Here is a 25593-nt window from a genome sequence, read left to right on the forward strand (position 1 = left end):
GAGAGCTGCCGGTGGGGCTCAGGAGGGAGCCGGGGGCGGCTGGGGCAGGGACCGGAGTGCTGGGGAGCAGCCCGGGAGCGAGGGGACTCAGCCGGCAGTGCCCAGCACGACGGGCCCCGCGGTGCCACAGGGAGCCGCTCGGGCAGCGGGTTGACTCCCGGCACACAGCATGGGAGCCCCGCTGCTTCCCTCAGGCGTGCTCGGGGCCGGGCCAGCGTTTCGGCTCTCCCCGCTCGGCAGCTCTGCCCCGAGGCGGGGGAAGGGCCGCGGGGCTGGGCGGGGGACGGGGCGGGGCAGGCAGCGGACCCTATAAACTCCGGGCGCTGCCGCACTTCGGCCGGGCGGTGCGGTGCAGGGCGGCGGAGGCAGCGGCAGCGGGAGGGGAGCTGCTGAGGGGAGGTGAGTGAGGGCCGGCCGGTCCCTGTGCCATGCTGCCGCGGGACGTGAGGCGGGCTGGGGGGGCCGGGGCAGCTGCTGGGCACCCGGCAGAGGAGGAGAAGGAAGAGGAGGAGGGCGGGAGGGAGGGACGGGGCGTGAGCGAGCTCCATGGAGAAGAACCAAAGTTTCCTTGTTGGCAACCCCGAGGCCGCTGGCAGCAAATGGTCGATCCGGCCGCGTTATCCCGGTGCTGGCGGGCTCTTCGGCGGGTTGTGCCTCTTACCTGCTCACACAAGTTTCCCGGCGCTGTGGCGTGAGTGGGAGCTGCTGGCGTGGCGAGTTCAGCCCCCTGGTTGTTCTTTTGAAAGCAAAGAGGATGGTTTGTTTGTTGGTTGGTTTTTTTTTCTCCTCAAGAAGGGGGTTTCCAGGCTGCTGTTTCGGCCCCGTGTAGGCAGCCCCTGCTCCCTCTGCCTTCGGGTGTCCCTTGGGTCCCCGCTGCCTCTCTGAGCCGGCGCGGAGCTTTCCCCGCTCCCTCGGCTTTGGGAGCTCTCGGTTCCCGGGCATCGGCTTCAGCGTTAAGGGCTGGAAAACCGGGAAGCTGATAATTTCATTAATGCCTCTTGTCTGGTACGAGAGAGAGCTTGCTTTCCTTTTCTGTCGATAAAAATCGTCTAGTAATTGAGATTTTCTTTACGTGTCAAACGATAGACAAATGGAATGAGTGTTCACAGCAGCTGCAGTCCGGGGGAGCAAGGGATGTGTGTATTCTCTTATAGAAACGGGATTTGGGTGGTACTGGTGGCACTAAGTCCGTGTCGAAGCAGAGAAGTGGTTAGCTGAAAGTCTCACCTTGGGTCGCTTGTGAAATGTGGTACCCTGCTTCATGTACAGAGTTCGGGGAGGGTTTGGAAAGTTCGCTTCAGGAGGCTTTTTCTCCGGGTTCCAGTTGTTCAGTGTCTTGGCTTAGTGTTGTGCAACGCAGAAGATCTTCATAGTGAAGTAACACCTTTGGAAATAGCGTTGTGCTAGCAAATGGGTGTTAAAATGTCACGTTTGCCTTGTACCTAAAGAATGCTTCTGAATTAGGGGTCTCAGTGAGATTTCTTTCTTTCTTTCTCCCTTTCTCATACCTGCATGTGATTCTGAAACATGATGTGGGTTTTGTGGTTTGAATTGCCTTCTTGGGCAGCTTCCTGAAAAAAAAAACCAAAAAAAAAACCAACTGGTAGACTGATGGTTTGTTTTGGTTTGGGTGGGTTTTGGGGTTTTTTTGTTGGTTTTTTCTTTTTGGGTTTTTTTTTTTCACTACACTGAAAAATTACTTCCTCCTCTCCCTTCACTTTCTCTTGCTCTGCATAGGTATTAATGAGAAACCTGGTTTTGTGGGGACTGTTAACAAAAGGTAGGAAGGTGTGAGCAGCTGTACCGGTGTATATCTTTGAAAAAGGGGAAAAGCTGCAGAAATCCCCAAGCAAACTGAAAAGCAGCTTCATAGGTGCTGAGTGATCTGGTGGAGACCAAATAAAAGGCAAGATGAATAAGTAGATTCATTCAAATACATATATAAGAGGTGCTAGGTGGGAATTTTAGCATTTAGTGGTGTGTGATTAAATCATTGATAATAGCAGCTGTTTGGCACAGAAGTGAACTTGGAGTAATCAATGCTAGCCTGCAGTTTCTTTGAAATTATGGACAAGTTGTGTGCCAGACAATCTGTCAGCAAACTTTGTTAGTGCTCTTAAGATGTTTAAAAGGTGCTTATCTGGACATTACCCCTGCATCTGCTATCTAGGTATTGGGATGTTCTAAAAACTCCTCGTGGCTTAGAATGGTGATGTGACTACTGCTGTAGACAACTGTTTATTTTTATGTACCTTATGTGGGAAGTGATATAAACTCATGTAAGAGTGAAGAGGATAGAAAGCTGCAGTGGATTTTGCCTCAAGGTGTGTATATAAGTGTTGAAGCTTCTGTTTGGTGTTGTCATGGACAACCAGGAGAATAGTGTGTCTTAGTGGCATGTGGAGACTTTTTACTGTGGGTCTCCAAATTGCACAGCTAGATGTGTTTCCAGTCCTAAAGCTTCTTAACAGCATCCTGTTAGGCAGGAAAATGTCAAGCTGGAAGCCCAGTAAGTTGCACTGGGAATTTTTACACTAGATTGAAGTGTGGGTGTGGATGTTAATATGTAAAAATAACCACTTCACCTCATTGCTAGGATTTAAAACGGATATGTGTATAAATTGTGTAGCTCTGCAGTAAGGGAACAGTTCAGAGGGAACTCTGGCTAGAATTTGTCTTGCTTTGATGGTGGGCTCAGAATCTACCTGGCTCATGCAGCTGGTTGCAGCTTTTTGTTTCTTGCTAGGCAACTGCAGTGCTTGTGCTTGAAAAAGCTGAGGCTCAGTGGAAGGTTTTTCTTGGAAGCTGGAGTAGGGGTTTTCTGGACTTGCTTAGTCACAAACATGCATGAGAGAGCATGCTTTTTAAATATTAATTAAGGGCAAATCCAGCCTAATCATCAAAACTCTTCCAGTTAGTTGCTCTGTTAACTGGATTCTCCTGTTCTTTAGGGTCAAAGGTTTTATACATGGGAAGACAGGGAAAAATCATCACTAGTCTGTAAAGTGTTGCTGGATACAGACGTATTTGTCTGCCTCCAGGCATCCTCTCAATTGCCTGTGATATAACTTACGAATCATGTTTTACAGCAAAAGTACTAGCCTGTAAGTACCATGTAATGCAGTGCACCTGTGCTAGCTATAAATGACATTTGAACAAGCAGGGTGATACAAAGAACTGTCTCTTTAGCACTGGAGAGCAAGTAGCATGGTGGAACCAATCACCTATGCATGAATTTCAAGCTTGGCAGTGTAAATCAGGCAATTATGAAAACAGAAGGATTTGTAAAATGAAGGTAAATATTTTATGTGCCTGAAAATACGAGAGAGCTGAATATGTACAACCATGTACGTGTTCTCCTGGCTGTCTCCTCTGCATTGTTTAAAATGATGGGGTGAGAAGAGACCAGAAAGACAGCAATAAAAGCAGCAGCATTCTGCAGCTATGCAAATGTTTAGGCTGGCATGCTATGGAAAAAAGCTGTCCTGTGTTCTGCTGTTTCCTGTCTCCTCTTTAGTACTGGAATCTAGCTCACTACTCAACTGTATGAATAATTCTGCAAGTGCAGAAGAGGTCACTGCTGAAGCTGGAGCCAGTGATCGTGGACAGGAAGAGGATGGGGCAATTTTACTGGCAATGCTAGGATGAGCCATAATTTCTTGAGCTGTTTGTCATGGCCTTGAAGCACACTTAAGAGCTGACTGACATGCTTTCTGGATGCTTTAGCACATCTTGAGCAGTGTCTGGCAGTGCTAGGATTTTGGCAGCTACTGTATCTTATCTGTGGTTTGGTGTTCATCTTCAGTAACCAGAAAGGTGCTTTTTCTTTTATTTCCAGGCTGAAATCCGGACGTGACTCACGTTAGGGTCTGATAAATGTTCCACAAAATGGTTTAAGTATGAAAGCACATTCATCTTGTGAATTCATCTCTCTGCAGTGGCAATCTCAGTCTTGCTGACTGTACTCAGAATCATGATGTAAACCATATGCTTTTAGGCATCCTCCTGTTCTTTTCCTGGCCTTTAGAAGCAGTGATCTCAAGTTCTTTGTAATACCTTGGGACCTTGAGAACAATTATGGTCTGGTTACCAGTGGGTTCTGAACTGAAGAGGCAGGCTTGAAGCTGAGGATGCATAGTGGCATGCAGGTAGAAACTGCTTGTGAGAATTATTTGTTGTCAATAGACTTAAGAGTTGTAAATCACACTGGGGTTTCCAGTAGCAGTATTGGGAAATGCTGGTGCACCTTAGCTCTCTTTGCTCAGCTGATCTGTAGATGATAGGAATTCCTGTTCATCCTCTGTGTAGCTTGGACTAAGCTGCTTAGCTTAAATTTGTTTCTGAAAACACATTTCTTAAATGTTTTTCTTATTATTGAACAACTTAGCTTTAAACACATATCTAAATACTGCAGAAGGGCATAGTAGTACTTAGTGGTGATCCTTGCTTCGGAGATGGCTGTCATCTCGTATGAACTGTTGAACTTCTGCTCCCAAAGGTTGTGAAAGTTTTTTGGTGTCTTGCTGTAATAGAAGGGTCAGTGTCAGTCATTGGCTGGACAAATTACAGGTGCAAAACCTAGAGGAGAACTGAATTATAACTCTTAAATTTTCCTCTTGCATTCTGTTGTTGTCTTACTTTACATCCTTAAAGATCCTACATCCTAAGAAATCCTACATAGAGGTTGATGGACCTCTTAGCTGTCTGTCTCCATCCTGCGTGCCTTCCTCTTCCAGAATCACAGGATCAGAATCACAGAACTGACTGGGTTGGAAGGGACCTCAGAGATCATCAAGTCCAACCCTTGATCCACTCCCCCCGTGGTTCCCAGCCCATGGCACTCAGTGCCACATCCAGGCTCTTTGGAAAGATCTCCAGACACGGAGAATCCACTACTTCCCTGGGCAGCCCATTCCAATACCTGATCACCCTCTCCAGAAAGAAATTCTTTCTAATCTCCAACCTAAACCTCCCCTGGCACAACTTGAGACCCTTTGTGCCCTCTTGTCTTGCTGAGAGTTGCCTGGGAAAAGAGACCAACCCCCCCCTGGCTCCAACCTCCTTTCAGGGAGTTGTAGAGAGTGATGAGGTCTCCCCTGAGCCTCCTCTTCTCCAGGCTGAACACCCCCAGCTCCCTCAGCCTCTCCTCACAGGATCTGTGCTCGAGTCCCTTCACCAACCCAGTTGCCTCCTTTGGACCTGCTCCAGGACCTCGATATCCTTCCTGAGCTGAGGGGCCCAGAACTGGACACAGGACTCAAGCTGTGGCCTCACCAGAGCTGAGTACAGGGGCAGAATCCCTTCCCTGGACCTGCTGGCCACGCTGTTCCTGAGCCAGCCCAGGATGCCATTGGCCTTCTTGGCCACCTGGGCACACTGCTGCCTCCTGTTCAGCTTCCTGGCAATCCAAACTCCAAGGTCCCTCTCTTTCTGGCAACTCTCCAAACACTCTGTCCCCAGCCTACTCCCCAGAAGGAGTAGTTCATGGAGATTTCTCAGCACTGAAGGAAGCTTGAGGCCTCCAGCTGCTCTGGCAGCTCACTTTAAGAGGCTGCTTTCTCAGCTAATTGCCTGCTTCCTCTGCTGAGGTTCTCATCTGGGTTACAGAAATAGCACTGGGCTCTGCGGAGCCGTCTCGGCCAAGGCAGCTCACACAACTCAGGCTGCAGACTTTCAGTGTGAACTGAATCAGATGGATTCGTGCACCAGGTCGTGACCTGCTCTTGCAGGAATTTTGTGCATGGTTTGTATTATTTTTTTCCGTGGAAATGGAGATTTGCCTCTCTAGAAACCTGTATTTAGAGCCAGTGAGGTTAATTGGTTAGTGAGAACCAGATGAATGAAAAGAGCATTTTTCTTAAGTACAGGTCTTCTTAATAGCAGTAAATTCCCTTATTAAGTGGTGAATACAAGTTGTCTTTCACATGACTGCGGAGGTGCCTATTTGAGTACACAATTGGGGTTTCCAGCATAAAGCTTCATTCCTGCATGCTTACTGGGTGTGATTTCTGCATCCATACAGCATCTGTCATTTCTGATGCTTTTGTCTTTGGGTGGTTCTGCTGCTGAAGCTGGGGAGGAGAAAAGATGAATTTAAGTAACTGCCTATATGGTGCAAGGAAAAATGTCAATATCCCTGTCTGTTTCTTTGTGTAACTTGTAAGATAGTTCTGAAGTGGTTGAGAAAAAGCCACTAGAAAACTAGTTTCTAATGTTTCTGTAACTTTAAGTGTGTTTCAGTGATACTGACCTTAAGTCAGAAAATAATATTCTTTCATCTTAAATATTAATAAATGTAATCTTTGGCTACAATACACTTCAATACTTATATTAGCATTTCAGATGAGACCAGGGTGTCTAAAATCACTTGCACATAGGAAGTGGTTGATTAGTAATGTACAGTATGATTAATAAATAAAAGCTTAGTCACCCATGACTTTGCAGATCACCAGCCACAAATGCAGTAAATGGTTGGAACAGTGCTTCTGATCTCTAAGTATTTTGTCAGATGGTAGCATTCCCTAGAGACAAATGCTTTATTTTCAGGTCCTGGGTGTCTAAGGTTGTATGAGTCCTTATTTTGAACAGAGGATGCTGGAGTTCCCATTTATTTTTATGGTGACACGTGTGTATTAAATAAAACTGTAATTTTATGGAACTGCCAGCGATGTTATTACCACAGTCTTACCCCTTGTAGGAGGAAGAATAAGTAAAAAGTTAGTAATACTAAGCTACTTGGATTATTTTAAGTGGTGTTTCTCAAAGGCCCTTTGGAAGATGAAGAGCCTGTCTCTTGTGACCAGGTGAGCATCTCTAACCCAAGCAGGCATAGGCTGTGGTTAGGTACCAGGTGGCTGCCCTGTCCTGCTGTCTCATCTCCCCATGAGTATACAGAAATCATTGCTACGTAACCCCATTTTCCCTTGTGCTGTAGACCCATACTCAATCATAGGGTGTGGAATAATGGAAACTGGGTTTTGTAGGGTGTTATTTAATAGGTAGCACAAGTGTTCTGTAAACTAAACCTAGAAAGTGTAGGATCTGAGGGTAAACAGTCAATTATTTTCCACTCTGCAGCAACTGATGTGCCTTGTCAAAGCTCTGCTGAAATTTTCACTATTGATTTGAGGACTTGATTCAATGTCTTTAGCTTTTGTTCTGTTTTACAAGGATTTTTTTTTTTCTTTGCTTGATGGCTCTCTTGGTTTGAGTGTTACAGATAAAGGGGTTTTGAAGCCTTCTGGGGAAGGATGTCTACTGGGAAGTTCCCTGTTCCATCTGCTCCAAGTGGAGTGCAGACTCAGGCTGACCATGGAGTCATCTCTCTGAGGCTGTTTCTACTCTCTCAGCCTGGTATGTCCAGGAGACAGGGCACTTGTACCTTGGTCAGAAGGTTGAAACTTACCTGCAGAGAGAAGGAAGAAGTCTCAGCTTGTTCTGCAGGGGTGTAGAGGTGTGAGAGTCCCAGGATCTGACGAGTCCTGCAGCAAGTGGAAATGGCTTCCCTTTAACATTCTTTAAGGAATAAGGTCAAATACTATAGCAGAAGTGGGGGTTAAGTTACCTGGTAAGACACTACTAGGCCAATATCTTGTGGAGCTACTACATCAATCTGTACTTACACAGCCTATTACCAAAGAGTGAATACCCTGCACCTTATTGTTGGGAATTTGCAGTGCCATAGGTTTGCCTTCGGCCCTTAGTGAGCCTGGACTTGTATAGGGAGCACTGCACATGTACAATAAATGTGGGAACTGTGGTTCCACAGGCTTTTCTTCCCCAAAAACTTAAAATGGGAGCCTGGGTTTTGGACCTGCTATTAAGTTTTAGGCAAATGTTGTAATTATCAAAGCATCATTCACTCTATTGGAGTGATTCCAGAGCAAGAGTGTGTAGCTTCACTGCCACGTTGTGAAACACTACTGTGCTGCATCTTTTTGGGAAACTGGTTCTGCAGCATTAGTCATGATGGGCTGGCTGTCCCATGCTGTTTCTTCATTATGTTAAAATAACCACATTGCATAAAGAACTTAAGATCAACAGGCCCACTTCTTTAATAAAGTAAATTAAAACCACAATTCTCTTTAATCTTTCTGATACTCTAAGACTTGATAATAGATCTCGGAGAAGTGTGTGGAAACTCTGCTTTAAATGTAGGAGTAAATAATGCAGAGACATGTTAACAGTAGTTGTTGACATAATGAGAAAATACAGGTAAAATTTGGAAACTGTGATATAGCTGTAAAGTCCCAGAATTGTCTTTGTAAGGCCTCTGCCCTGTGATATCAGCAAACTGTATTTGCTTCACGAAGCAGAGCCCAGGTTGGCTTTTTTTAAATTCTCCATAAATGAGGGATAGAAGTAGAAGCAAACAAGACACGAAGGGCTGTCTTGTTTTCTTGAAATTCTAAATAGTGTTTGTGTAGTTGTACTGTTACAACTGAGTGATGAAATTAAGAGCTGGTTAGCTTTCCACGGACCAATTTCACATCATGCAGTGAACTACCACGAGGGCACCACCAAAGGATGTAGAAGATGGATAGTGGTGAGCAAAATGAGTCTGTCTTATGAACTGGAGACCAAGTTGTAAATGCAGGTTCTCTTTCTGTCCTTCATGCTAAATGGCAACTCTAAAGAAGTGGTTGTCTGAACTCTTCATACAGAAGTACTAAGCTCTGAACTTTCTGCTTGTGTGGGAGCTGTGCTTGGACACAGAGATGGTTCCTATCTGGAGACAGTCAGGTTTCCAAGCCAGTGCTCTGCTGGGAAATTCCCCCTTGGCAGGGAAGGCTGGTTGGACACAGCTGAAAGGGAGGCATTCCAGATGGAGATGGTCCATCTTGAAACACACACAGATGCACTAACAAACTGAGAATTAGGAAAAGCAGAGAAAGGAATCGGGTTGAGAGAAGAAAGCCTCAGAACCGGTACCATGCTTTTTTTTTTCCTTAAAAAAACTTCCAGCTTTTTACTACGTAGTTGTTATGTTTCTCTCATGTAGCTTGTTCCTCTTCAGAGCTATGGAAGTACTGAGCTGTTTACAAGCTGGCAGTCATCCTTTCCTAGTCATTCTCCAGGTGCAGAGGAATAAAAATCTGTTTTGTTGTGTTTAGTATTTTTCATGTTACCTGACATATTGATATAATGTTATGGGGGATATCTGGAGTCTTTTCTCACCTCTTAAAAGCAAGAAGCACTGAAGGAGTTGTTAGAGCTGAAGAGCCATATTCAGTATCTACCAGAAAACCCCGAGGAAGGTGAAACATTCGCAGTTCTGTTGTGTGGAAGAAGCCACTTCTGAACTGCATTCAGACTGAGGGTCCTGCTGCTCCAGATCCAAAAGTGTAGTTAGGTGGAACTGAGGTAGGAGAGGATACTGAACCTGAAGGCTTTGGGATATAAGAAGCTTAGGTAGAAGAGGAGTTGTAAACACCTGTGAGGGGGAGAAGAAAAGCCTCCCAACAGGCTTGACTGTTTTAAAATGCTGCCAAGCATGCATCATCTGATAAACAAGACCCAGCATGTGACCTTCCCATTGCAACCAGAGTGGTCCTCTTGCTTCGGAGAAACAATTGCTATTTGTTCAGCCAGCTCCTTAAATGGCTCTTAACAAGTTTGTTAGAGTATTTATTCAGTCCTGCTGCCGGGAGTTAGTCGAATGCCTGAAGTGAAACTGCTTTCTTGGGGTTCAGGTGTCAGTGGAAATCAGTTGTTTAAGTTAGTAGCACAGATGGCACTGACAAGGAAACATCAATGTCTTGGACTTGGAGATGTCCTGGACTCTTTGTCCCAGGCCAAGTTTCTCTGGGCACACAGGCCGCCCAGTGCTTGCCACATGGACTCGGGGGCTCTGAGGTTTTTGGGTGCATCCCAGTGAGACCAGCACTGCTGCAAGACTTGCTTTTTAGTTGTACTGTTTAGCTGCTGTTGCTGCTGGTTTGGTTACAGTTCTTCACAGAAATGAAGTCTAGTGTCTAAACTTCCTTATGCCTTGGTATGTCTCTAAAGAAACTGCAGAACCCATCTTGCAGCTGCAAGAAATGAGTCTTCTGGGTTTTACCTTACTGGTGTTAAGTCAGGCTTCAAGATAAATGCTTGGAGGTGTCTGATAGGATCCTAATGTACATACAGTACTTGATGCAGTCAGTACAGACAGCTAAATCCTATGTTCAGTGCTACTTCTTCCTCCATTCACTTCAAAGTGGTTTTTGGGGTCTCTGGGACAGATCTTTTCTGCAAGTTATATTCTAAATCTTGATATTTTTGAGCTCGTGATTTCACCTCTCATCTTGGACCAAACTAACTTCTCTTTCTCTTGAGAAGACTGCAGCAGCTGTCAGGCACTCAGAAACTGAAGTCTTTCCTTAGGTAATCCTCTCTGGAGGAGGATCTCTGTGCTCATCAGCTTTCTTGTGCCTGGGGCTGAAGGTAACTTCTCCCAGCTCCACCAAATGCCTTTCTAGACCCAGATCAAATAGTCTGTATCAAAGTAACTTTGCTTTTGTACCAATCATTCTGCACATGCAGGCCAAAAGCATCGTGTCCTCTTTGTTGACAGCAATACTGCCATAATAACTTTCAGCCAAAAACTGAAACTCTGTATTATGTGGGTGATGCCTGGTGGGAGTGGAGGATGCTGCCTGGTGCAGCTGAGGGTTCATGTCTGCAACATCAGCTGGAGGCTGAGATCATCTGGAGATTGGTAGCCTGAAGACATTTTGTCACCTGTCAGGAATGAACACAAAAGTACCAGTGCAGATACAACATGCTGTAGTGTTCCTTTCCTGCCTTCCCCAGAGCCCTGTGCTTGACTGGATTACTTATTTTAAAATATGCAGGAGCTTAAACTAGGCTCTGCAGTTCTAGGTTATAACTCCTAATTCAGTGTGGTGTGCAGGAATTGCTAAGGTGCTTCGTGTAGTTCTCAGTACATTTTCTGTGGCCAGGGCATCCCTCATACAGCTGCATGCATGACACTCACCTGTTTTTTTCAAAACCTGTGTCATCAGGCTTAAGAACTGGATTTGCATAAAAAATTATATTTGCCTTTTTTTATTGTCCTCTAGATGCTCTTCTTTTGCTCAGTGTCAGTATATTCGTTGTCTGTGTAGAAGTTGTGGGATGTTGTACTTCCTGTAAATTCTCAATCTAAGAAGTGGGCAGCCTACCTTGAAGAGAGATTTATTTCTTTTTTTTTATTCCAGCATCTTTCAAAAGCCCACACTTATGTAAATGATTTTGCTTGTACACCTTCTGCCTTCTCAGTTAACTTCATAAAAATATAAATGCCATAGGCAAAGAAATGCCTGGCTTGTATTTTTTGTTTGGCTTTCTGAAGCATTAGAATAAAATTTAACTATCACTGAGTTTTTAGCTTCAGCATTATGAAAGCTTGTTGAAAGCTTGTTGGTATCCTGTATAGCAGGTCAACTGTTTCCCATCCTACACATCCTACATCCTTTTGGAATTTTTTCTCCTTGCACTATACTTAAACTGTTTTTTTCAGGTTATGCAAATGTACTTCTTGTTACAGAAACGCACAGAAGTTGAATACACTGAAACCCGTGCCAGAAGCATTAATAACCTGAATGCCACTTCTGCTTGAAGGTGAAATTAGCTCCTCAGTTAGCTGGTTAAGCTGTGCAGGGCCAAGAAGTGACTGCTCTGTAACTAACGCTGAAAAGCAGTTTTGTTCTTCTGTGCTAAGAGCACTGCCCAGCTTTGTTCCACTTACTGAGTAGGTGTCTGCTAGAGACTGTGCTCCCAAATGGAGACCAACCTGCCTTAATGGTGTAGCAGGATGGAGAGGTTAGGAAAGCATGGAGACCTTTGGGAAAGCCCGGTGCAGGAGATGCTTTTCCCTGAGTCTGAAAAAGCAAACTCCAAGTTCTGCAGCAGTGGCCTTGGGAGCAGAGAGGGGATGGTGTGGCAAGGGCTTCACAGGTGTTGAGGGGAAAATGCAAGGCTCTTGGTGGCTGTAGCACAGTCTGACAGGGGCTGTCACCAGTGAATTAGAAAATTTGGGACTTGCAAAGGTGAGAGAAATGTCTGACTTGGGCTTGTGCGGATAAAATGCATAAATGACAACAAAACATTGTTTTATTTGGTTTCATAGAAATATCACTGCTGTCTTTTGCCTTATTAATATGCTTCTGGCAGTGTAATGTGTCAAGGATAGATGTACTCAAAATAGCCCAAGCTCTTCTGGTTTGCTGGTTGGATCAGGTGGAGCTGCCTCAGTCAAAAGCAGGGTTTTCAGTTTACAGCTCAAACTGTTTGCTCTGATTGCCTGGTCTCTGACTGTCCCTGGGCTCCTTCACTACTTGGGACAGGCACCAACATTAACTGCTTGATTCCTTGTGAGGCCTCTACTAAGAATCTTAATAGTTCTGGGAACTTTTTTTGTGCGGTTTTTGTTGGGTTTGGGTTGGGTTTGGTGGTGGGTTTGTTTTTTTTTTTTTTTTGCCAACTTACTAGTTAAAGGTAAATGTTTTTCTTAATATTTTGGGATTAAGAATTTTTGTTTAACCTGCCCCTTGTGTTCCTGGGTAGGGAGAAGAAGAGCCACCAAACCACCAAAGAAAACTCTGAAACCCCAAACCTAAGCTTCTCTCGGAGTGGCCAACCACACTTGCCTTACTGCGAGGCAGCATTGCCGTCTGCATAAAGCTGGTGCCTCCCAGAAGGAAGCCTTCCCCTTCAGGAAAACCAGATATTTTGGGAGGTTTGTTTGTGCTAGTATCAAAGAACACTTAAGAATATTATTATTCAACAGTTTTAATTTTAGAAAAATTAATAAAATACAGGCTCACTTTCCCTGTCAGGCTGCTGGTCCTGCTGCAGGCAGTGGTGTGGGGTGCAGGAGGTGACTCCCATAATCTGCTCAGGGGGGTCAGGGTTAGGGCTTTTCTCCTTCAGGTCACAGCTGCAGCCAGCCAACTCCAGTCTAGTTTTCAGAATAAGCTTTGAGTGGTGCTAGCTGATGGCAGTGACTCTAGAATGGTTTAGGGGATTAGCAGGTTGATGGGAAAGTTGGTTAATGAGTGGGAGAGCTGTTGACCTGCGTGGTAGAGCAGCCTTTTTGCTTTTCCTTGCATAACTTTTAACAGTCCAACAGGTTCTTCTGGTCACAGCTCTACCAAGAGTTGGGTTTGGGGGAGAAAGATGTCTCAACTCCTGTCTTATTTCATGTTCAGCATTTGGATTATTCTGTGCTGCAGCAGAAAACTTTGATGAAGCCAGTTGTATCCCCCTGAAACGGTGTGGTGGAACTGCTGCATTTGTGACTTTCAAGTGTTTTAGCAGCTAAGATACATGATATTAAGGGATGATTAAATGGATCTGCACCAAGAGCAGTTGCTTTCCTGGCAATGCAGTGCTCTGGCAGAGCTGTAGGCTGTGGGATGGCAGGGGCACTGCATGGGGGAGGTGGTGGTGGAGAAGGCTCTGCTGAAACATGCTCTCCACTTCAATAACTGCTGGAGCCAAAAGATGAAGTGTATGCTGCTGAGCAGAGGGCTCAAAGGGAGGAGACACCTGTTTTGAGGTTTCCATGTGGTATGCAAAGGATGTTTGATTCAGGTGTGTACCTTCTGCTGTTGGATTTGCCTCTAGTGAGCTAGGGAACTAGTTGGTCCCTTGGTGTTTGAGATGAACCTCTGAGTGTACCCTTGGAGCACCAAAGTCAGCTCAGTGAAGGAGCAGGCTCACTTGTTGGTCAGCAAATGGAGCTCTGGACTACTGAGCAGTAGAAATAAAATAAAAATGTTTTGATTGAACTTCTTAAAGGTGAGCAGGGAACCTAATTTTAATGAAATGGGAGATTATTGCCTAGCTGTATGAGGAAGAAATGCAGCCAAGTAGTTTCAGTTGCCAGTGTTTAAGATCTGGGCTTGGTTCTCTAATCATTTGCTGAGAGGTCCTGAACAAACTGTTGCTGGTACTTGTGCTTGAGTTCCTAGGAGGTCATGGGTGTAACGATACTGAATTCTGTTGGGTATTAGATCTGCAGATGAAGATTGGCCCACTTGGAATGTGAACTTCCTCCTGTTAGCTGCTGAGTTTTCTTCAGTGGGAAAGCACAGGCTAAAATCCAAACTTGACCTTGCATTTTGAAATCTTAAGTGTCATCTTCTGTTCTCTCATTTTGGAAAGTGCCAGTTATGCAGCTGTCTCATTGTTCTGGGGAGGTCTGAGTTCCCAGAGCAGAAGGTCTGTTTGCATGTGTGTTTGTGCTTCTGTTTTCTGTAGGAAAAGTTCTACAAAATGTATTGTGCATACGTTTTAGTTATCTTACCCATGCCACAAGTCCTTCTTGGCACTAATATATCCTAAAGAGCAGTTTGAATAGAATGTCAATACTCTGTTTAACTCAAACACAAAACTCTGTGTGGTGGTAGGTGGTCTCCCAATTTGTTGGCTTTTGTGCTGTTATAGTCATTGATCTTGAGCTATATTATGGTTATCTATGCTTCTGGAAGCCCCTAGACCTAAAATACTGGACAAAGTAACATGCAGGTGAGTCCCATTGCCAGAGCTCTGAATGGTGTGTGGAGTGTATAGAATCATAGAATTAGCTGGGTTGGAAGGGACCTCAGAGATCATCTAGTCCAACCCTGAAGACTTGCCTTCTCTTTAGCTAAATAAGAAATGAAGTTGCAAGAAAAAATGCTGCACTCATGCAAGCTGACTTAACTTTCCCCTCTTGTTCTCTTCCAGGTTATCTCTAACACGAAATCATGAACTGGCACTTCTCTCTTCTCTTGGTTCTTGGGACTTTAACTTCAGTATGTTCCCAGTTCAGTTTTTATCCTCTGGAGGAACTTAGCTCAGATGTTGGAATCCAGGTCTTCAATCAAATAGTGAAAGCCAAGCCTCAGGACAATGTTGTTGTTTCTCCTCATGGGATTGCATCAGTCCTGGGGGTGTTGCAGCTGGGTGCTGATGGCAAGACAAAGAAGCAGCTGACAACTATGATGAGATACAGCGTAAATGGTCAGTGATTTGTAAGGTGGTTTTGGGTGTGTTTGGTCAGAATCTTCATGCTCTTTTGAGATGGCTTTCAAAGTGTGGTAGATTGCATCATACACCAATTAACTCTGTTTACCAAAGCACAAAATGGACATGTTTGAAGTTAATTGGCAATTTGAGTATGGAAGTGTAGATATACTTGAACTGGCTTATAAACAGCTTTGCTAATGACTTCAGGGCCTGGCTGCAACTGCCTTCATCCCTGCAAAATTGATTTCCCAGAACAGTGTGAATGGTGGTCCAGTGCCAGCACTGTGCAGGAAGGCTGCAGAATCCCACTTCAGCCTGTGCCCAGCCATCCTTAATGTGCTACTCCCTTAGACAACAGAGCAAGAGAATATTTCTTGTCACATTGAAAGCAATGCAAACTCTCAAGTGTACAGTTGATACTTTCATTTTTATCACCTTCAGCTTTGTTCACTTGTGGTTTTGCTGTCAGGATTCCTGAATCTGTAGTTCACGTAGTGCCCTCTTCAAGCAGCCATTTCTGTTAGTCTCTGTGCCTGACATTGCATGCATCTGTGTTTATATTCCTCTGCCAATGTCTGCCCCTCGAGAGGGAGTAGGCTGAAGGTTCTTGCTGCTTTACTTTGCATGCTGAGTATTGCTGTGAGCGTTTGCCAGCAAGATTTAACATCTTAGTGCCAGCATTCTGCCTTCCAAGAATAGGATACCCTCCAAGAGGTAAGTGCACTTTTAAATCCTGAGCAGTATTGTCATATAACATGTTGTCCTGTCTTCATGTGCTTTGCTGTTTTGGTTCTGGGTTTCAAGTGCAGCAAAATGATTTGTCAGACTGTAGATTTAAATCTCTCCATGAGACAACCAGCTCAAGGAGCGTATGCATTCTCAAAATAAAAAGTACTTGGAAAATGGAGGCAGCTGGTTTTATTTGGCCTGTGCATTATCTAATCTTGGCTGTAACACACAGAGGTTCTCAAACTCCTTAGAAGGTAGCTAGTCCCTTGTTCTAGAGACTTGTTACAGGATGCTGCATATCTCTTTGCACAGATCTCTGCTCTTGTTTACGATTACCTTACAGTCCTTTGGCAACTACAGCAACTGCTTCTTTGGAAAGGTAATAGTTGGAAAGTATTTAATTTATCTTTAGCTGTCTTTTAATGCAATCTAGCAGCTGGAAGCAAAGAGGAGAGCCAGCATCATGAGACCAGCCAGCTCTCCCCGGACCACAAGCAAGTGCTCCGTGGACCACCAGTGGTCCACAGAATACAGTTTGAGAACCTCTGTTATGGTATGTTCTCCAAAAGAATTTGCCCATAATATTGGAGAGTGAACACGTAGGAATTAATACAAATGGTATTGCTAAAGGATTTACAATACATGAAACAGCAAAGCCATCTGAGGCTTTTTCTAACATGCAGCTAAGAGAATAACTATGAACTAACTTACTCCCTTTGCAACTCGTATTTCTTAAGCCTGTCTACATAAGGAAGCAAACTGGAAATGTTTCTGTCTAAATGATATTTGGGGAAACAAAAGAAGCCCATAAATAACCACTGTAAAAAGCAGCCACCAAAGGATCCTCTTCAATATAATGGTTGCAGGTGAAGTTACTTGCCTGGCAGTAGCATTCCTGTGTAGACAAGCACTGATGAGCCATAACACCGGGGAGAACTGGGCATGTTGAACACAGCAGTTCTCCTGTGCTGCCATATGGCTGCTTGTGTGCAGTGAAGGAGGCAGCAAGCACTTGATAGAGTCTGCTTTCAGGTCCTAAGGATCTTGACTGGATCTTCTCACTTGAACTGAACTGCTCACTGAAACCTACTGCTTTCTCCTTCTCCTTTTTTAAAGTCAAGCTCATGTGTAAAGGGATTGCCTCCTGCTTGTAGCTGATTTAGGCCAGAACCTAATCTATAAGGAAGCTAAGACTTGGCTTGAACCTCGTAGGAATCTTGACAGCTTCCTTTATTCTCCAGCAAATGGAAAGGAAGAATGATGAGAAAACTACTTTTGCTTTGCACTCTGAGGTTCAAGACCACCTCTGTCTGTACAGAGCAGACCCCTCAGCTTGCTGTGTTGCTGTCACTGAACTGCCAAGTGACCTGGGCATGTCATATGATATGAAATACACTTTGGAACAGTCTCCTCTGTGGAAGAGAGTGGTTAGTAAATCCACATGGAGACTTGAACTCAAATATTATCCCTAGCACTGTCCTCAGCACTTAAAGCTGACAGCTAGAGGAGCAGTAGGCATTGTGGTGGAGACCATATTTTTGCTGGGAAGTGTTGTTCAGATGAGAGATGAAAAACTTATTTTGGAAGGCCTCTCACTGCCTGCTTGGGTCTCCTGTTCTAGTCTAGCACTTAAAATGTCTGCTCTTTCATGTCGTTAGTAGTTGCATATAAAGTAACTGTTTGTTCATCATCTTATTCTAAATTAAACTTGCTGTTCTTTTCAACTAGGAGTTGGTAAAGCCTTAAAGAAGATAAACAGGCTCATAGTCTCAAAAAAGAATAAAGACATTGTTACAATTGCTAATGCAGTGTTTGCAAAGAATGGCTTTAAAATGGAAGTGCCTTTTGTTACAAGGAACAAAGAGGTGTTTCAGTGCAGTGTCAAGAGTGTGGACTTTGAGGACCCAAATGCAGCATCTGATTCCATCAACCTGTGGGTGAAAAATGAAACAAGGGGTGAGTATTAGTGAGTGCTTTCTGTGCATGGCAGGGGATGCTGTCCAAGTCCTCTTGAATTCAGTTGGAAGTACTGGGGAAAGGTGGAGAGAGAGAGAGAGAGAGAGAAAAAAAAAAAGCTCAGTCTTGCATCTGCAAACTGTCTTGAAGCTGACATGATTTAGAGGTGTTGGGGCAGGAATCTGCAGTCCCAGTGCCCCAGCAGATGCCTATCTGGGGGCTGTCAGGGAAGTCTACACTGTGTGTGCCCATCTGTCTGTGGGATGAGGGTGGCTTCTGCTGTTTGTTGCCTTCATACAACCTGTGAGAAATCTGAGCAAGGTTCTCACTTTGGAGCTCTCTTTTTTTTCAGACAAAAATACTTGAAAGCAACTCAGATGCTAGACTTGGAAAATGAGGACTTCTGGAAAGCTGTAGAGCAGTTCAACTTTTGTTCTTATTTCCTTAAACTCTTGCAAGATATGGCTATGCTCATAGGAGTCATGTTTAGTGGATATTTTTAATTAACCCTGCCTTGAGAGGATTCCCAGTGGTTCAAGCCTCTTGGCACCTAGTTGTTAGGTTTATATATGTTAAAGCTAGAGATGATGTTTTGCAAGATATTTATAATCTAGGTGAATTACACCTTTGGTATTTTGGAGTTAAAACCAGTGCCTCCTAGATGTGGGGAGTTTGTTGCTGATGAGGTTGGATGTGGTATCCGTGGAATGAGGCTGTCAAATTCTTCCTCTACTACTTCACAGGTTTTGCATAGCAATGTTGCAAGTAGAGATTGAATGGGGAAGTGTTTCAGCTGAAACTATTAGCACTGGAACATGCTCAGTTTGATCTGCTAAGTACTGGGAAGGTACTTGGTTGGTACTTGAGGCCCTGTTGGTTATAACATCAGTGTATTGATTAGCAAAATGTGTTTGTTTTCTAAGCATCCCAAAGGTTTACATTTTGGCAAAGAGCTTTCTCATTGGCTTTATGAACCTAAACTCTATTAAGCCCATGAGGAGTTGGCCTGAAGTGCTAGGTGCTTTGAGTTCCCTACGAGAAGTTGGGGAATGTTGTGACAGCAAATTCTGAGGCTTTCTCTATTTCTTCTAGGTATGATTGATCAGGTTGTAACTCCAGAGGATATTGATGTTGGTTTGACTAGACTGGTTCTAGTAAATGCTGTGTACTTCAAGGGCTTGTGGAAGTCACGATTTCGGCCGGAAAACACAAAGAAACGCCCGTTCCATGGAGCTGATGGGAAAACCTACCAGGTTCCTATGCTGTCCCAGTTATCCATCTTCCGCTGTGGTAAGTAACTCCCACCACCACTGACTGTGAAATTTGCTCATTTCCTTCAAATTGAAAAGAGTTTGCTGTACCTGTTAGATGCAGTGGTGTTGTTTGTTGTAGCTTGGGTAGAAGGCTTTGTGTCACAGAAGCATCTGCTGTGTGGATGAGCTTGCTGTGCAAGTTATTTAACAGCTGCTTAAGGTTTAGTAGTCTGACAAAGTACTTGCCTTATCCTGTTGTCTTGATAAAACTGAAAACCTAAAATACCCAAACTGAATACTCTGCATGTTGCTTAAAATTTGCAGTAGGAAGAATTGTAAGGTTTTTTTTCCCTTAAGGACTGAGAATAAAAAAAGATTGCCAACAGAAACAGAGCACAAAGGTTTATCTGGCAGTGAGCTGTATATGAAAGAAAGATTGGATTAGAATTTTACTGTATAATAAAGAAATGGCACTTTTACAGTCCCCAGTCCTGGGGGAGCCAGAGGAGCACAGGGCTAGTAGATTGGCTATGTCACTCTCTGAAGGTGTGAAGCTGCTCTTAAAATTCAGATTGAGTCACAAGTGAAAAGAAGTTCAGCAGGTTCAGCCAGACTTCCATCAGAGACTCTCACAGCTGACATAAGCAGCTGGATTTGACTGACAATGTACTTCAGAGCTTCAGCTTTGCAGCCCTACAGGAATTTTATTGGTCAGAGTAAGATTGAAGCTCTGATTAAAGAACATTTTCTGTTGCATTCTTCCAAGAAGAGAGCAGTGCTGCTTCCATATGTATTAAGTACAGCTTGGGAAACACACCTTGGAATACAGCTTGTGTCTTTAATGCTTAGTTTTACTGTCAGTGGTACTCAGCTAATATCAGTAGATTTGTATGAAAATGAACAGCTGTAAATTTCTTTCCCAGCCCCATGCATACACTCCAGCAGATGTAATGTCATTTATGACAACTGCTTGAAATCAGTTTGGGGAAGTGAGGAAGCCTGCTCTCAGTGTATACTTCTTACCTGTGGAGTTTGAAAGAAGTTGATAAGAGACTTGCTAAAGGCTGTCTTAAGTTATCTTAAAGGCTTAATTCTCGTGCTGGTTAAAAACTCTATTATGTTTAAGCTAGAAAAGCTATTGAGTCTAGAAAAAAGAGAAACACTGTGGAGTGAGGATTGTAGGTTGGGTATCTCTGGATGCCTGAACACAGGGCTTCTATCTTATCCATGCTTGCAAAGGATCTTGAAAAGTTTAAATGTCTTTAGCATCCTGAATTCCAGCAGCTGATGGTGAAGATGAGCTTTCCTCCTGTTGGATATGCCACAGTAGGAATTATAATAGCATGTAGCAGGTGAGGAAAGCAGTATCTGTTGGACATACCACCTTTTGTTCCTGTTCTCCAGCTGATTTAAGCAACCAGTATTTTGATCTGTAGGCCCTAGACTGAGAACCACTGTTAGAATAAAAGGAGATAATTAAATTGCCAAGTTTGACACAATTTGTCCAAAATAAGTGAAACAGTGCCAGGTTTCCAGCAATATGAGCTCAGTCAAGGCTGTTTATGTGGCCCTGGCAACAAGATTAAACTCCTAATGAAGACGTAGTTTTCCAGCTTGCTGACAAGTGCAGACTCACATGAAGAAAGGAGAAAGATAATGAGATTTTATTGCTCTCCAAAAACTTTCCCAGAAACCCTGTCTGTAGGTAAACTGACAAGTTCTCACTTGAAACTCCTATAAAAGGCATTTAGTTCCTAGTCAAATGGCAGAAATCCCACAGTAACCAAAGGGAACTGGGAGGAGGAGGAGAGGGTTGCTCAAAGCAGTGCTCTCAGCACTTGCAGTAAGTGATGGAGATGTTACTGTCTCACTCCTCCTCATCTCATTGGCCTCCTCCACTGCCTTGCAGTGCCTGCTCTCCACTACCTTGAAGGACTACAAAGACTTCTTCCTAATGAGAATCCTTATTACACAAGAAGATTTAAGTAAATGCAACAGGCTACTTCAAACAGGAGCTCTTCCAGCGACTCTGGAAGGAAAAAGAGCTTGCCTTCCATATCTCTTCAGTTAGGAAAGATAATTCTGCTGCTTTTTAGTGCTGCTTCTTTCTTGCTGCTTGGTCAGCTCTGGATCTGAGGTAGAGATCCATCTGATTCACAGACCTGGCAGTTTCTAACCCGTTTGGTTTATCCCTGTGGGCTGCTGAAGTTTGGGAAACATGCGTATCAAATTGAAATGAGTATTTGCTTCATGGCATCATCCTGTCTGTGCTTTTTGGCAAACTAGCATCTGTACAGACCCCGTGCCACTTCTGAAGGGCTGCCTCACAGGAAGGCAGGCAGTCTGTGACTCTTTTTAAGAAAGAGTCAGTTTTAAGATGCAGGCAAAGCTTTCTGAACAGACTAGTACAGCAGGAGGCATCTAAAAGTGAAGTAGTGATTTTGAGGCTGTGAGAATTACTGCTCATTGGCTTTCTTGTTTTGTTGTTTTTTTTTTAGGCACTACAAGTACTCCAAATGAGCTGTGGTATAATATCATTGAACTGCCATATCATGGTGAAATGATCAGCATGTTGATTGCTCTGCCCACAGAAAGCACAACACCACTCTCTGCCATCATTCCCCACATCAGCACAAAGACAATAGGGAGCTGGATGACAACCATGGTAGCAAAAAGAGTGCAGGTTATTTTACCAAAGTAAGTGCTAATATAATCCATTTTTCCCTCAGGGTCTGTTTTGGGAGTCATGTATCTCCCTCCTCACCCATGAGAGAGTGCTTAAGGCAACTTTCCTGTATAATATTTAACACCTTCTGTTGCTTGTTCCAACTAGATTTACAGCAGAAGCAGAAACAGACTTAAAGGACCCACTGAAGGCACTTGGAATTACAGATATGTTTGACCAGTCAAAGGCAAATTTTGCAAAAATAACAAGTAAGTAGTTATTTTTTTAAATCTGTGATGGTCCTTCTTCATCGTTTTTGGCACTAAATAAGGTGCTTTTTTAGGAATGAAGTTGTCTGCTGTCTCAGGTAAGTGTTAACCATGACTTTGGAGCAAAGTTCTGGTTTTGTGGGCAGCCAAGCAGGGCCACTTGCTTCTGCTGAGCACTGCAGTGGCTTTTTAACTCTTGCCTTGCAGTAAGTCATGTTGGTCAGCCTCCTACAATTTGGTATTACAAACTAAGGGTTTCAAACATTGTCTAAAATCTATAGCAGGACTTCTGACAATCCTGTACCTTATGGCAAATAGTGCAACAGCAGTATTTAACTTTTCCCTGAAGGGTGTGTTTCATGACTCAAGTTTCTTGAGCTGTAGGAAAGCTGAAGAACTAAATTCATAGTTGAAGGAAGTGGACCCAACCAGAGCTGTAACTATTAGTATGTGAAAGTGGGGTGTAGGCACTCTTGGACCTATGGCTCTAAAATGCCATTTTGTTTGTTCTTGCTTCTGTTAAAGTGCTGATGAGGTTCTACAGGGAGATCTGGTGCTGCCTTGATTTGAAAACAAGTTTCTGTGTTTCAGTTAAAGCAAGGTGTCTTGCTAAGTGCTTTCCCCCTCTGATGTTGTGTTACACAGGAGTGTAGCTTCAATTCAGATAGCCCAGTTTTTTCAGCCATTTGTTTATTTAAAACTAAAATTGCAACTGAACGCTTCCAGCATAACATCAATTAAGAAAACCTGGTTAATTAGGAGGAGGGAGAAGTAAGGTTATTTCTTGTAACTACAAACTTTATTCCCTATTTCTTGTAATCCCAAATTTAGTGACTGTATTCTAGGATATTGCCAGTAGTGTTCTTCACCACAACTTTAGGATTAAAGCAGCTATTATTATTATTATTCTTAGCCATAAAAGTGTAGCTGTTAGTTATAAGGTACTCACTGGTTTGGTGGTGGTGCTGTGGGTAGGGTTCCATGTGAGGGTTAAGGCCAGTAATTGCCAGAGTACTGAAGTGGTGTTCTCCTTGGGTTTTCCAGGAACAGAAGGCCTTCATGTATCTCGTGTTCTGCAAAAAACAAAAATTGAAGTTAGTGAAGATGGAACCAAAGCTTCTGCAGCAACAAGTAAGCAACTCTACTGCTAACTGTCAGACTCAGGAAAACTAGATTAGAAGGCTGTACCACTAAGCAAAGATGGGCCACGGTGAGACCATTGCAGGAATCTGATCTGGCTTCATAAAAATCCATCAACTCATCTAATCTGTAGTTTCCCAAGAAAATCCCAACTTGATCAGACCATTGGTGTACTCTAATTAAAATTTACAGGCTTCTAAGCAAGTCTCTTCTAATAGCTAACACTTTGGCCACTAAAGCAATGTTCCTGGCTAACCAGGTGGCAAAGAGGACAGAGCTGCCTCATTCTTTGTGTGACAGCCAAAGATGTGCTTCCAGCTTTCTGTGTCTCTTGTGCCTTTTTAATATAGAATCATAGAATCACAGAATTGGCTGGGTTGGAAGGGACCTCAGAGATCATCAAGTCCAACCCTTGCTCCACTCCCCCTGTGGTTCCCAGCCCATGGCACTCAGTGCCACATCCAGGCTCTTTGGAAAGATCTCCAGACACGGAGAATCCACTCCTTCCCTGGGCAGCCCATTCCAATGCCTGATCACCCTCTCCAGAAAGAAATTCTTTCTCATCTCCAACCTAAACCTCCCCTGGCACAACTTGAGACCCTGCCCTCTTGTCTTGCTGAGAGTTGCCTGGGAAAAGAGCCCAACCCCCCCCTGGCTCCAACCTCCTTTCAGGGAGTTGTAGAGAGTGATGAGGTCTCCCCTGAGCCTCCTCTTCTCCAGCCTCAACACCCCCAGCTCCCTCAGCCTCTCCTCATAGGATCTGTGCTCGAGTCCCTTCACCAGCCTGGTTGCCCTCCTTTGGACCTGCTCCAGGACCTCGATATCCTTCCTGAACTGAGGGGCCCAGAACTGGTTCCTGTAAGAATAACGTGTGACCTTAAATGTCCAAGTTGGTAGGTCTTAGGCATTTGTCTCTCCCAGTGAAAGCTGCTAGTATGCCCTAGGAAACTTTGATAGGGGATATAATGTGTTGCTGTATTTGCTTTGTCTAACTTTAAACCTTCTCTGTCTTGCAAGCTGCAATTTTAATAGCCAGATCATCCCCTCCTTGGTTCATAGTAGACAGGCCATTTGTATTTTTCATCCGGCATAATCCTACAGGTAAGCAGCATTTATATGTTTTTTTTTTTTGCTTATAAGCTGAATATCAGCTATGCAAGAGAGGTGAAATTAGTATGGAGCTACTGAATAACTATTGCTGTAAAAAAAAGCCTGCAAGTGTATTTTAATGTCTTAACATTAGATTCCTTTGTTTGGAATACAACTTGGAATGGGAAAAAAATGCAAGTATTGGCTGCCAAGTTAACAGGAACAAGCATGGCAGGTTGATGAGTACAAAAGAACAGTCTTTAATACTCATAGGTCCCCTGGGTGCAGAGAAAATAACTCTGTTACTGATAGTGAACTGGTGGATAGGAACCAGCTTTCTGATGGGAGGTAAACCACTGCTTGGTCAATAGCTAGAAAAGGGGATTTGAAGGTGTCTGGGGCTCTCTGGCCTGTTATGAACAGAAGTGAGTATTGAAACATAGCAATCATTGTTGCTTTGCAGTATGGTTTGACTCCTAGCACTGAGCTGCCCCAGTTATTTTGAATAACTCATCTGCTGCTTCCAGTGACGTGTGGCTGATGGATCTGGTAGTGAGCAGGGGAGCAGATGCAGCTGCCAGCACTGGGGGAAGTGGAGGCTTCTGGCAGCAGTCCCTGTCCTGAGGCTCCACAGAGCATCAACAGAACTGTGTGTCTCTAGAAATGAGCTGGCCACCTATCCAAACATATGCTTCCCTGGGAATTCCAAACTTGAGGGTGGATGGACAGGACTGTGATGAGGTGGCCTTGGTGCTTTCATGGAAAAGTTTTAACTCTGCTCACAGACTATGGTAATCCTTGTTTTTGCTTCATCCCTTAGGTACAATCTTGTTTATGGGACAAATAAACAAACCTTGAATGTGGAAAAGACTTTCTTCAAGAAGTAAAGACGTGACACACCCCTGTTCTGTTAAATATTTTGTATGCTACTCTTTGACTTCACTCCAGCTAGTTTTAACCACTGAGGAGGTTTCTGAAACAGGAGTCAATGTAGTTCTGGCTTTGTGGGGAAAAACAGAAAATGGAAAGCTACAGTATCTCTTCAAAATGTTTAAAAGATTCTTAAACTACTGAATGGTTACCTATGCTAACAAACTCTTGAGCTTTTTCTGTATCTACTAAGAATTTTATGTATGGCTTTTGTGAGAGGATTTTAACCAAGAATGATAAATGTTTCTATTAATGTTGGTTTCTTCTTGTGTGTGGAAAAGGTCTAATTTTGTAGATACTGCCTATCAAGATTACTTTTGGTTCTTGAATATCTTGGTATCTGGATATTCTTGGTAGAAATAGATTAAAAGTTCTAGCAAGTTTTATTTTATATAGTGCATGTATCACTGAGTTTTTAAAACTAATGTGGTGTTAGATATACATCACATTGTCCTGTCTTACTGTAATGTAAACTTGTCATTGCTAGTATACACTTTCTATTGGATTTAAATTTTATATTTGTTTTTGTACAAAGGAAATAAAACTGCATTATGAACAGTCA

At 43.7% G+C, this 25593-nt stretch overlaps 1 protein-coding gene across 3 annotated transcripts; it reads left to right on the plus strand.

Moving 5' to 3' along the window:
- The first annotated feature begins 332 nt into the window (after positions 1 to 332).
- On the plus strand, positions 333 to 25593 carry SERPINE2 (serpin family E member 2). Of its 3 annotated transcripts, none has more exons than XM_030456458.1 (10): positions 333 to 400; positions 14721 to 14994; positions 16163 to 16282; positions 17458 to 17685; positions 18778 to 18975; positions 21437 to 21635; positions 21772 to 21872; positions 22917 to 23003; positions 24030 to 24113; positions 24922 to 25593. In XM_030456458.1, exons 2-10 carry the CDS (start codon positions 14739 to 14741, stop codon positions 24957 to 24959), a joined length of 1311 nt encoding a protein of 436 aa, XP_030312318.1. In that variant the 5' UTR covers positions 333 to 400; positions 14721 to 14738; the 3' UTR covers positions 24960 to 25593. The 3 variants fall into 3 exon arrangements, with proteins under 3 accessions (XP_030312318.1, XP_030312319.1, XP_030312320.1); XM_030456459.1 differs by having other exon boundaries at positions 16166 to 16282; XM_030456460.1 differs by lacking the exon at positions 16163 to 16282 and having other exon boundaries at positions 24922 to 25588.

The sequence above is a fragment of the Calypte anna genome, chromosome 9 (assembly GCF_003957555.1).
Source record: "Calypte anna isolate BGI_N300 chromosome 9, bCalAnn1_v1.p, whole genome shotgun sequence".
In the NCBI taxonomy this organism is placed as follows: Eukaryota; Metazoa; Chordata; class Aves; order Apodiformes; family Trochilidae; genus Calypte; species Calypte anna.